We start from the raw sequence: 13,129 nt of genomic DNA on the forward strand, positions 1-13,129 counted from the left end.
TCAATGAGCCATTAGAAATCGTGATTTCACAAGTATGTATCGAATTACCAAGTACAGTACTTTACTTCAGAAAGAAAGAACAAAAAAAAAAAAAAACGTAATAAAAATTCAACCTTTTGGCGAAAACATAGAAGAAGAAACCTCCAAAATTCTAAATCGCTCTAATTTGAGATTTTAGCTGTCCTCCTCCATGTGAGAGCGAAAGGGTTTAAGAGAGATGAAGAGAAACTCCATTAACGTCTCCGGAATCAGAAGATTCTGCGTCACCTCTCTCTCCTCATCATCCGCTTCAAGCCTCACTGGTAAAAAGTTTATTCTTTGTATCCGAATCCGACATTTCTGTGGATTCCACCATGTCTGGGGTTTATCGAATTATCATCAATCTCCAGTTTTATGATGTTTACATAGCTTTTTGGGTTAGTTCGTGTATAAAGTTTCTCTCTTTTTGTAATTTGGGACTATTTGGTGACTAAGATTTGATGATTCGATTTGTCGCTGCCAATTGGGCTACAATTCACTCAATAAAGTTTCATGCTTTTGCTTGTAGATCATCGGATTTTGAAACAAGTTCTTGAATCATGCAAAGCTCCTTCAAATTCTAAATGTGTTCGTCAAGCACATGCTCAGATCTTTAAACTTGGATATGGAACATATCCATCTCTTCTTGTCTCCATGGTTGCAGCTTACAGACGTTGCAACCTTTCATATTTTGCTCGCCGGCTTCTTCTTTGGTTCCTCTCTTTGTCTCCTGGTGTTTGTAACACGAACCTAATCATTGAGAGTCTTATGAAAATCGGAGAGTACGGTTTGGCTAAGAAGGTTCTTCGTAACGCTAGTGATCAGAATGTGATTACTTGGAACTTGATGATTGGTGGTTATGTCAGAAATGTTCAGTACGAAGAAGCTTTGAAAACTCTTAAGGTTATGCTTAAGTTTTCGGATATTAAACCGAATAAGTTCAGTTTCGCTTCCGCTTTAGCTGCTTGTGCCCGTCTTGGAGACCTGCACCATGCAAAGTGGGTGCATTCTCTGATGATTGACGCTGGGATTGAACTTAATACAATATTGTCTTCTGCACTTGTCGACGTGTATGCAAAGTGTGGAGATATAGAAACTTCGAGGGAGGTTTTCTATAGTGTTGAACGGAGCGATGTATCGATTTGGAATGCGATGATCACTGGTTTTGCTACTCATGGACTAGCCACAGAAGCAATCAGAGTGTTTTCAGAGATGGAAGCGGATCATGTTTCACCAGACTCAATAACATTTCTCGGGGTTTTAACAGCGTGTAGCCATTGCGGTTTGCTTGAAGAAGGGAAAAAGTACTTTGGTCTAATGAGTCAGCGGTTTTCAATACAGCCAAAGTTAGAGCACTACGGTGCTATGGTTGATCTGCTAGGCCGAGCAGGACGGGTCAAAGAAGCGTATGAGTTGATAGAGTCAATGCCGATAGAGCCAGATGTGGTGATATGGAGATCTCTTCTTAGTTCCTCCAGAACTTACAAGAACCCTGAGCTAGGAGAAATCGCTATACAGAACCTTTCAAAGGCAAAGAGTGGAGACTATGTGTTGCTTTCGAACATCTATAGCTCCACGAAGAAATGGGAGAGCGCTCAAAAGGTGAGAGAGTTGATGACTAAAGAAGGAATCCGTAAAGCAAAAGGAAAGAGTTGGGTGGAATTTGGAGGTGTGATACATCGGTTTAAAGCAGGAGATACATCTCATATAGAAACAAAGGCTATATACAAAGTATTAGAAGGTTTGATACAGAGAACTAAGTCTGAAGGGTTTGTGTCTGACACTGATTTGGTGTTGATGGATGTCTCTGAAGAAGAGAAAGAAGAGAACTTGAATTACCACAGTGAAAAGCTAGCGTTGGCGTATGTGATCTTGAAGAGTAGTCCAGGATCTGAAATTAGAATCCAGAAGAACATACGGATGTGCAGTGATTGCCATAATTGGATAAAAGCAGTGTCGAAGTTGTTGAATAGAGTAATTATAATGCGGGATCGGATACGGTTTCATAGGTTTGAAGATGGCTTGTGTTCTTGCAGAGATTATTGGTAAAAGATGTATCGACTACAAACGCTAGTTTTATCTGCATTCTTTGTTTCGCTAACTCGTAAAGGGGAACGATCAAGAAACCAAACACGGCTGGAACTTTTAAAGCACAGTTTCAGTTTTTATGGTACATTGTCTTAAAGACATGGAGCTTTGAAGATGATATATTTGGTCTTACTGTTAAAAGTTTTGGGAGGTTGATGTTTGGGAATTTAAAAGTTTTGGGACCAATTTGGAATAATTAGTGTAGTGAAACTGGTGATTACCAGTTATGTGTGTCCCTGGATCGGAGGGTATAGATGTAAAAGATAAAAACTTGTTATTGGGTTAAAAAATCCGACCTGCCGGAATCGAACCAGCGACCTAAAGATTATCTGTTGCAAACAACTACAGTCTTCCGCTCTACCAACTGAGCTAAGGTCGGATTGTTATTTACATTCAACTACTTCTTGTATTATATTATTTTATATTCGTTCATAGATGTTTATACAAAGGGTATTTGCAACATCTTGTTGCCAAAACTCAATTCCTTCTCTTAAAAACAAAACTCTAATATCAAATTTTGTTGTTGACAAATATTTTCAACATCATAAGAATATGCGAAAACTGATTCCTTGATTCACATGCAATATGAAGAGGACACATTAATTGATGAAAGTCTCAATTTTAGTCTTGATAAACTTCAATCGAGATGTCAGATAGTTTTGGGCCTTTGGCTTTAATAGGTACATAATGGATGTAATTCTCAAGATCACAAGGACAAATATGAGATTCTGTTCAAGAACTATGAAAAACCCTGAAAGTTCATTGATACAGAAAGAAGAAGAAAAAAAAAACAGAAATGATTGGCCAATCTTGGATCAAAGAGACATGAGAACACTTGAGGGAAAAGAAAAACATAAATGAATGAAAACGTATTGATGTAAACTATATAATAGACTAATAATATATCATCTCTTCCTTTTTGTCGTCTTTTGCCTCTTGCAAGTACTGGGAACCGTACTGGAGATTTGCACCGAACTTGGAACATAAGAGCACATAAGTTTCCAACTTTTGTTATGATCTCTAAAATCCACTTCTTTGTATTATCCATTCTCACCAACCATGTAAGCTTTGTATTTCCTCCACGCTTTTTTGTCTTCATAAATAAACATTGCTGCTTTCTTCTTCTCGTCGACGAAGAAACTCCCATATAGAAACCGATATATGTCAGTCAACGGCATATTGTGCTCAATTTTTAAAAAGTTCCTCCACGACACTATATTGTGCTCAATCTTAGTTGTAATCCATATTCCGAACTCATATGTATTCCACTTATGAAAAAACACTGCAAGCTTTTCTTCTCTAACAACAGATAGCTGTACATCATCTCTAGAAACAGAGTGAAATGGAAGAGGGAGACGCGGTCCAAATGTCTCACTTGTGAAATCAAGACAGACTAAACATTCTTCATTCCTCTCTTTCAAACTTCTCAGGGCAATTGAGTAAGTATTTCCTTTCAAATTAACACCCCGGCGACATTTATGACGTTTGGTAGTGACACCAAGACACCTCCATGAACTAGACTTAAAATCGTAGATTTCATACTTTTAATGAGGCCATGACTGCAACTTCAAGATTTTGTGGCTGTTGTTGCTGTCGTATCCTATAGCTAACTCTTCTAATATTAATCCAAACTCGTTTCTAGGACGTTGGATCCACCTAATTTGACCCAAATATGTGTTCCAAACCATGAGCCTCAAGTCTTTCCCAGTGACGCATAACAATAAGCCATCACAATGATACACTTCATATATTGTAACTTGATTGAGTTTACCTATTTGCTTTATAGATGAATCTGCCAAGTCTTTGTGGTTATGGAGATTGACGCTCATTAAACAAGTCTTTGAATGGCATATCAAGACTGCCATAGCCTCCTTGGCTTCTTTACCATAATACTTCTTAGTTAAGTTCGGATCTTTCGATGAATCATTCCATCGTTTGCATGTAGATCTCACTGCTCTCAAAGATGTTATTGGAACCCTAGAGAGTATCTCTTCTACCAAATCCAGAGGAAGATCGGACATCGCCGTCATTGTTTCAAATAGAGATTAGGGTTTTCAGCTTTCTTGCACTTGCACACACGACTCTTTTTTTTAAATATAAAAGTAAAAGAAAATTTATGAAAAAAAAATGATATGTAGGCACCGTTAACACACAAAAAAAAAAAAAAAAAAATCACAACCACAAATACAAGATTATCATGAGAAGAACACATGAGGGAAGAGAAGAAAACATAAATGCATGAAAAGGTATTTTTGTGAACTATATAATAAATATACTAATAATTCTCTTTTACCTTGGTGGATCTCACTATTTCTATTAGATTTCTTGCTCGTTATCTCTCTTTTGTCGTAGTTTGACACGAATGTTGTACACTTGTTTAAGCAACATACCGTGGTTCTGTTTCCTCCAATGTAAATTAGTTGATTGTATCATGCTATCTCTATTAAGGAGTACCCAAATCTTATAACTTAATTTAATGGAATATTTGCTGACAAAAAAAAAAAGTTCGCTTTTGCATCTTGCAAGTACTTGGAGCCTTATTGAATCTGCACCGAACTTGGAACATAAGGAGAACACATAAGCTCACATATATATATATATAGTTTCACCGAGATCCACTTCTTGTAGTGTCCACCCTCTCCGACCATGTAAGCTTTGAAGTTTCCCCCAGTCGATGTACTTTTAAAGAAAGAAACCAAACACGGCTGGAACTTTTCAAGTACAGGTTTCAGTTTTTTTTATGGTACATTGATTTGATGATCAGGTACAACATTCTAAAATAGTATAATATCTTAGATGTGGTCTTATTGTTGGAAGTTTTGGGAGGTTGATTTTGAGAATTTAAAATTTTTAGGACTAATTTGGAATAAATAGAATTGGTGATTATCATTTTATCCTACTCAGGTGGCAGTTATGTGTCTTATTAGATCAAAAGGTATAATTGTTATAAAAAAAAAAGAGAGGAGAAAAGATCCGACCTGCCGGAATCGAACCAGCGACCTAAAGATTATCTGTTGTAAACAACTACAGTCTTCCGCTCTACCAACTGAGCTAAGGTCGGATTGTTGCTAGTGTTCAACTACTGTTATATATAACATCATACCTCATTATAGTTTCTACGAATGGTATTGGTAGAGGTCAAATGAAACTCTCAATTTTAGTCTTTGTATTTAAACAACATCTCAGGTTATATCCAGATGCAAAGAGAGTTTTAGGCCTTTAATTTGGCTTTAACATGTGATACATATATAATCACAAAAAGAGAACATGAGGAGGATGGACGTAATTCTCAAGATCACAACCACAAATACAAGCTAGATTCTGTTCAAGAATAGAAACAGAAATAATTGAACAGTCTTGTTCAAAAAAGATGAGAACGCTTGAGGAAAGGGAAAAAAAAGCATAAATATATGAATGAAAAAGGTATTTGATATAAACTATATAATAGACTAATATATCATCTCTTTCTTTTTGTCTTTTGCCTCTTGCAAAGTACTGGGAACCTTACTGGAGATTTGCACCGAACTTGGAACATAAGAGCACATAAGTATCCAACTTTTGTTTTCTCTAAGATCCACTTCTTTGTAGTATCCATTCTCACCAACCATGTAAGCTTTGTAGTTACTTGCACTTCTGTCTAAGTCAAAAATCATTGCTACTTTCTTCTTCTCGTCGACGAAGAAACTCCCATACGGAAACCGATATTTTTCAGTCAACGGTGTGATCATATCAACTTTTAAGAAGTTCCTCCACGACACTATATTGTGCTCAATCTTAGTTGTAATCCATATTCCAAACTCATATTTTTTCCACTTCTTAAAAAACACTGCAAGCTTTTCTTCTCTAACAACAGATATTTGTACATATGCATCCTTAGGAATAGAGTGAAATGGAAGAGGGAGACGTGGTCCAAATGTCTCACTTGTGAAATCAAAACAGACTAAAAATTCTTCAGTCTCTTCCAAACTTCTCCTGGCAATTAAGTAGGTATTTCCTTTTAAGTTAACAATACCCCGGCGATATTTATAACGGTCGGTAGTGACACCAAGAAACCTCCATGAACTAGACTTAAAATCGTAGATTTCTCCATTAGGCCATGAGTGCAACTTCAAGATTTTGTGGTTGTTGTTGCTGTCGTATCCTATAGCATACGTGTCTATCATAAATCCTAACTCGTTTCTAGGACATTGGATCCACCTGATTTGACCCAAATTTGGGTTCCAAACCATGAGCCTCAAGACTTTCTCATCAGTGAGGCATAACAATAAGCCATCACAATGATACACACTAGATATTTTAACTTGATTGAGTTTACCTATTTGCTTTATAGATGAATCTACCAAGTCTTTGTGGTCTTGGAGATTGACGCTCATTAAACAAGCCTTTGAATGACATATCATGACCGCCATAGTCTCATTGGCTTCTTTACCATAATACTTCTTTGTTAACCTCGGATCTTTCGATGAATCATTCCATCGTTTGCATGTAGATCTCAATGCTCTCAAAGATGTTATTGGAACCCTAGAAAGTATCTCTTCAACCAAATCCAGAGGAAGATCGGACATCACCGTCATTGTTTCAAATAGAGATTAGGGTTTTCAGCTTTCACGCTTGCACTTGCACACACGGCTCTTTTTTATATAAAAAGTAGAATAAAAATTACCAAAAAATAAAATAATATGTAGCTCTTTAACAAAAAGAAAAAGATAAGAGAAAGATAAATAAATGTATATCCCGTTTAATAATAATATAAAAAAAAAAAAGAGAGATCACAACTACAAATACAAGATTCTGTTCAACAGTTCAAGGACCAAGTCAGGTAATTGCCCTACGCAGAACTTAAAAACATGCCTTTTTGAGACGAAGACTTGGAAAATGGACAAGCTAGCCGAACTGGTGGATCCACTGGATATCCCGTTAATAACTTGTCTACAACCCAGCAGGAGGTTTATGGTTAATGACTATGTTTGGAGTTTCACAAAATCAGGTCAACTAGATTTTAATCCGCGGTACACCGCGTACATATAATTTCTATTATAATTTATATTTTATGTTGTATATATTTGTTAAATATTAAATGTTTTGTGAATAGAAGAATAACTAAATTTTCTAGTTGTTGTGGGGCTAAACATTTATATTATTTTTTAACCCGCAATACACTTCATGACCATTTGTTTGTTATATTTAGTTTGTTTTGTTTAGTATTTGAGATTATATTTTGATTTTTAATTATTATAACAAAAATTAAAGGATCTAAATACATAATCAGTAATTATACGCTGTGATTAAGTCACATTTTTCCTAATAATTTAATTATTTTATACAATCTTAGTTAAATCAACTTGATTTTATGTCAAATATTTTAATATTAATAGTGTTGATAAATAACTAAATGAGGATTTAACCTGTGTTAACACAAATTTAATAATATTTTATTAATTTCAACATGTTCTCTTTATAACTCATCTACTATATAACCACATTATATAGTATTTTAGAATTTTTTAATTTTACATATCCGTAATAATTAAAATTTTTATTAAGTTTATATATGTTAATTATAATATTTAAATACTTGTCAATCGAAGTTTTTCTTACGTTAAGAATCAAAGCTCAAAGATTTTGGAAAACAAAATGGGAATCAAATTGTTTTTTTTTGTTTACGAAGGATTCAGATATAGAATATCTTCAAAACACAACATAATGTATGGTTAAATATATGATAGTTTCTACTAGGATTTATCCAGCGGTACACCGCGGGACAATATTTTTAATTTTAAAAATTAAAAAGTATATTGTATTTATTTGTTATTTTATTATTGTTTTATTAATTTAAAAAATATAAAATTTTACAGGTATTTGATATAAATATTCAAAGTATAGGATTTTTGTATTGTTTTCAAGGTTTTAACCCGTGTGGTATATGTATAGTCTAGTAATACATTTATCTCCTGGTACACATCTAAAAGTGTTTTAAAAAAAAACAATTCCACTTAACTCCCTATATAGGATTAATGCCAACCCGTCTCACCAAAATCGAAATAAATTTTTGCGCAAAAAAAAAATCTATATAAGTTTTTTATCAAGTTTAATTATGTTAATTGTTTTACCAAATTAGCATACTTATATAGTTTATAATTTTTCAATGTCAATATATATAGTTTATGATAATTAATAAAATTTTAATTTTTTTGGTAATTCCTCAAAAAATAAAAAAATAAACCAAATTATATGGGAGTTTTCAACATATTTAATGTGACATTTTATAATTGGATTTTCGGTTTAGGAAATTTATTAATGTTAATATAATTATGGATATTGTAAACTTTTGTTATGTAAAATCTGTTGTATATCATTTAAATTTGAGAGATTCTAGCATCCATAAAAATAGTTTTGGAGATTTAATGGGTTAAAACTTTAATGGATAGAGTTGTTTTTGGAAAAATCGTAATGTATAGATGTTGTTAAGATTTTATGGCAATAAATGTAACAAATGTTGGTCAATTTAAGAAAGTTTAGTATTTCAGTTTCTCTGCAATGTTATTTATGGAATTGTTTTAGGGGTTAATGTTGTGAAAAAAATAAATAATTAAAACTTAAAGGGCATAAACCAAAATGTACTTCAAAAATGTTAATATAGATTTCCATATTGATTGCTGTTATTTTTTAATTGAAATAAAATGTAAAATATTTAGGAAACAAAATCTGGAGTAATGTTAGTTTTAGAAAAAATTTAGGGGTTAATGTTGTAAATAACTTTTTAAATAAACAAAACTAAAAGGGCATAACACAAAATGTACTTCAAGAATGTTAATATAGACACTCTGTAAGGTCGGGATATGCTATCGCTACTCTTTCGAGCCAAGAGGTTTTAGAACCAAGCACAACCAAACTTAAGAGTCAGGTCTGGAAGCTGAAATCGTCGAGAAAAATCAAACATATCCTGTGGCAAGCCATTTCAGGATTCGTGGCAGCCAATAGCCGATTACTAGAGCGACACTGCGGCTCAGATAAGTCATGATCTAGATGTGGAGTTGAGGAGGAATCAATCAATCATGTACTTTTTAGGTGTCCGCCAGCTCTACTGTTATGGGCTTTGTCCAATATAGCAACTCATCCGGGTGTGTTAGTAACTCCATTTATGAAAACTTTGATTATCTCTTGTGGCGAGCTAAGGAACAGGGTGCATCAGAGGAATAGTTAGAGGTTTTTCCCTAGATCTTGTGGTACATTTGGAAAGCGAGGAATGAGAAAATGTTCAACAACAAGGATATCTCCCCGATTGATACTTTGGAACTTGCTTTGACTGAAGCTTTAGCATGGCGTTTGGCGCAGGTCGTCGAAGCTTGCGAGGAGTCGGAAGATGGACAACCAGAGGATTTTGAGGAGGACGAGGAGATCATAGATGAGGTTCGATGTCAACTAGATGCATCTTGGGACAATAAGGATCAGTTTGCAGGTTTGGGCTTTGTTTTGCAGAGTTCTGCAACTTACTTCGGGTTTAAATGTATGAGACGACACCACTATGTTCTTCACTCTGAGTTTGAGGCACTTCTCTGGGCGATGGAATCTGCGATACAACATGGTTTGACATCAGTTCATTTCGAAACAGATTGCGCTATACCATTATCAAGGTCATTGAGGAGATTGATGAGTGGCCTAATTTTTCCACAGAGTTAGATAGGTTTCGGGATTTAAGAGCTAAGTTTGTGATTTTTTCTATCTCCCATATCCTAGAACTTTAAATGTCCGTGCCGATCGCCTTGCCAAAGGGGCTCGAGTACGAGGTTATTTGTTTTCCCATGTAGACTTAAAGGTTCCGGAATGGTTGGCTTTAGAAACCAACCTATTCGATCTTGAGTAATAAAATATGGGGTTTGAGGTCAAAAAAAAAAAAAAGTATTTAAAATTTTATGTTTAATGTTTTGAAAATTTATAAACACAAACGAATAGTTTATATGTGATGAAAAGGTTTATCTAATAGTTTAACAAAGCAAATTATTAACTCAAAAGGGAAAAAATCAAAACCAAAACTAACAATTAATCTCAAAAACTATGATTTGCACTTATATTAAAGCCCACATTTTTGTAAAAGTCCTTACATATATATAAAATTCTATAAAAAATTTACAAACAAATACCCTGAATTTTTTGATGTCTTAATCTTTTGCTTTAGTTGCTTGTCCTATAGGCTGGCCCTATTAGTCCCCACTAGGATGACATGGCAGAGGATGGCTCCAAAATCTCTCTCTTGTAAACTCGTTTCTAGATTGGATCCACCTGGTTTGACCTGGTTCCAAACAATAAGCCGTTGTAGTGAATTACTGAGATTGACGCTCATTAAATAAGCCGTTGAATCACATTTCATGATCACCATAACCTCACTACAACAAATTTGCTCATCGATAGCACCATTTGATAGCACTAGTTATGTAACTGCTGTTAAAGAATAGTTTCGGATTTTAGCAATTATATTACAGCATTTTATTAGTGCTAAGCCCATTTATAGTATAAGCGGGAAGCGAAAGTCACTTTGGCGGCCCAAAATTTTATTCAACCGCTTTAACACTTAGCCAAAAATTTTATTCAACCACTTTAACACTTAGAACAAAAAAAATAAAAGGTCTCAGATATTTTTTTGTCCTCATCCCTTCGGTTCTCTCTCTAAATCTCAAAACCTAGACATAATCGCCGTCGACGTCTTCGATTTCCTTCTATCTCTGTATCTTCTTCTTCGATTTCCTTCTGTCTCTGTGTCGCCCGTGGTCTGTATCTTCTTCTTCGATTTCTCCAGTCGAGCTATATCTTCTCCTCTTCTATTTCTCTGACGAAGGTAACCTGAAATTAGACAGCTAATTGTTTTTTTTTTCAATTTCATTCTTCATCAGTAACCTAAATTTCACTTTAAAACTCCTTTTGTGAGGTGTCAAGCTCGTCCAACAACAAAGACAAACTTGAGAGAAGAGAAATCTAAAACTTAAACAACAAATCTGTAAGTTTGTTCACATTTTAGTTAAAATTTCAGGTTAGTTTGATTTTGGTCGAATATGAAAATTGCATGTTTGTGTCCTTTTCATGTGCATGATTTATCAAATCTGTCGAAAGTAAATTTCACTTTTAATCTCGTTTGTGTTCTCTTCATGTGCTTGATTTCTCAAATCTGCTTTATTTAGATTTTTGTATTGATTTTTGTTAACTGTTTAATGGATTTTAATTTTATCAAAAAAATACTAAATCATAGCACAAATATTAAGACATTATATTAAATATAACAGCAATAAAATATTGCAACAATATAAATTATAATAGCAGTGCAATAATGTTATTGAATAATTTTTAAGAACATTTACAGACGCTATATTTAAAACATTTATAACGCCGACATTACGCTATTATATATAACGATATAATAGCAGGAGTAAAAAACGTTATTGTATGGGGGGTCTATTATAGCTTGGGCAGAGACAACGTTTACAAAAACGCTGTGTATCACATATAATAGCATTTATCGAACTCTAAGAATGGACAAATTTGTTGTAGTGCCTCCTTGGCTTCTTTTCCACAATGCTTAAAGCTCGGATCTTTGGAAAAAGGGTGCCGTAGTTTACAAGTGGATCTCATTGCTCCTAAAGAAGTCATTGGAACCCTAGACAATATCTCCTCCACCAAATCATGCGAAAGATCAGATATCGACGTCATTGTTTTCAAGGGTTATACACTTTGTCGCTTGAGCATAAGTGAATAACCTAACAATAAATTTTAGCACTAAAATAGTCTTTCGAGGCGTTGGTAAAAAAGAACTTTAGAAGTGTCTTCAAATTAAACATTTTAAGTGATTATTATGTTAGAATAACAATTCTTATGTTGTTCAATTATAAAGTTTAAAAAATAATAAAATATAATTTTATTTAACTGGTGATTTGAAATTTTATTATTATTGAAAACATTTTGAAAATTATATTTTTAATGAATTTAATAGATTTTAAAATATTTCTATATTTAAAAATATATAAGTTTTTTTTTTTGGCAAACAAAAATACATAAGTTTAAAATCTCATATTTTTAAGTGGGATTTGGGAAGGATTTATAATAAATCATAATACTTTCCCTAAAATCATCAAAGTCATATTAAACTCCACTAAACTTCAACTCATCTGAATTATAGAATTGAATACACTCCCTTAATTTATAAGAAAACATTATTTAAAATTTTAATAATCTTAATTATTCTATAAAGCTTGGTTTTTAAAGTTAGTACCTTACATGATTGCCACACATATTTTTCCCTAAGGAAATAGGTTACCTAATTAAAATAAAATATATTTTAATATATTTTGATAAAAATAATTGATATATGTATATATATGTGTGTGTGTGTGTGTGTATTAAACTTTACTCATATTTCATAAACTTTTCAATTTTAAAAACATCTACCACTTCCAGATATCAATAAATTTAAATAAGAAAGAAATCTTTGTAACTACAATAAAACCTCTATAAATTAATAAGGTCGGGACCATAAAATTTTATTAATTTATAGAAGTTTTAATTTATCGATAAATTAATATTTTATTAATTTATGAAGAGATTTTCTCATTTTCATAACTTTGAAAAAAAAATTACAAAAGAAGATACTTTTGTTATCATTTACATTTTTAAAGAATTTTCTTAATATATAATTTTAGCTATCGTAATTGGGTGAATGTCAATTATTTACTAGATTATCTAAATAAAAATGATAAATGCTAAAAGTTTAGAAGAAAATGTTATTACTATCATTCATGGTAATGATGGAATGGAAGAAGATATTATGATACCTTTAGAACCAGTTACTAAAGAAGCAATTATCGCATCTAGGACTCTCCACAATTTTTGGATTTGAGAAGACAACAATGAAAAAACTAGAGATGGGCTCCAACAAAAATGCAAACTCAAAAATAGGCAAACAAAATCATATTTCACTAGATTTTTTAGATATATATATATACATATATATTAGTTTATTTGATTATTAATTTATGAT

The 13,129-nt window shown here is 33.0% G+C and overlaps 1 protein-coding gene, 1 long non-coding RNA gene, 2 other non-coding genes and 2 pseudogenes across 4 annotated transcripts; 2 read left to right on the top strand and 4 right to left on the bottom strand.

Moving 5' to 3' along the window:
* Positions 1-58: 58 nt before the first annotated feature.
* On the top strand, positions 59-2,429 carry LOC104761088 (pentatricopeptide repeat-containing protein At5g50990). The gene is made up of 2 exons (XM_010484124.2): positions 59-302; positions 548-2,429. Exons 1-2 carry the CDS (start codon positions 218-220, stop codon positions 2,065-2,067), a joined length of 1,605 nt encoding a protein of 534 aa, XP_010482426.2. The 5' UTR covers positions 59-217; the 3' UTR covers positions 2,068-2,429.
* TRNAY-GUA (transfer RNA tyrosine (anticodon GUA)) lies at positions 2,397-2,485 on the bottom strand. Its single transcript is given in 2 exon segments — positions 2,397-2,432; positions 2,449-2,485. It is a non-coding gene; the product is annotated as a tRNA-Tyr (tRNA).
* Positions 2,486-2,705: 220 nt separating this feature from the next.
* Positions 2,706-4,136, bottom strand: LOC104763355 (putative F-box protein At5g51000 pseudogene; annotated as a pseudogene).
* A 942-nt stretch (positions 4,137-5,078) lies between these two features.
* Positions 5,079-5,167, bottom strand: TRNAY-GUA (transfer RNA tyrosine (anticodon GUA)). Its single transcript is given in 2 exon segments — positions 5,079-5,114; positions 5,131-5,167. It is a non-coding gene; the product is annotated as a tRNA-Tyr (tRNA).
* Positions 5,168-5,563: 396 nt separating this feature from the next.
* LOC104763356 (putative F-box protein At5g51000 pseudogene) lies at positions 5,564-6,680 on the bottom strand (annotated as a pseudogene).
* A 4,030-nt stretch (positions 6,681-10,710) lies between these two features.
* LOC147922907 (uncharacterized) lies at positions 10,711-11,780 on the top strand. Its single transcript, XR_015588932.1, has 3 exons — positions 10,711-10,939; positions 11,030-11,098; positions 11,647-11,780. It is a non-coding gene; the product is annotated as an uncharacterized LOC147922907 (long non-coding RNA).
* Positions 11,781-13,129: the final 1,349 nt, after the last annotated feature.

This window comes from Camelina sativa, chromosome 18 (genome assembly GCF_030686135.1).
Source record: "Camelina sativa cultivar CO46 ecotype springtype chromosome 18, ASM3068613v1".
Lineage (NCBI taxonomy): Eukaryota > Viridiplantae > Streptophyta > Magnoliopsida > Brassicales > Brassicaceae > Camelina > Camelina sativa.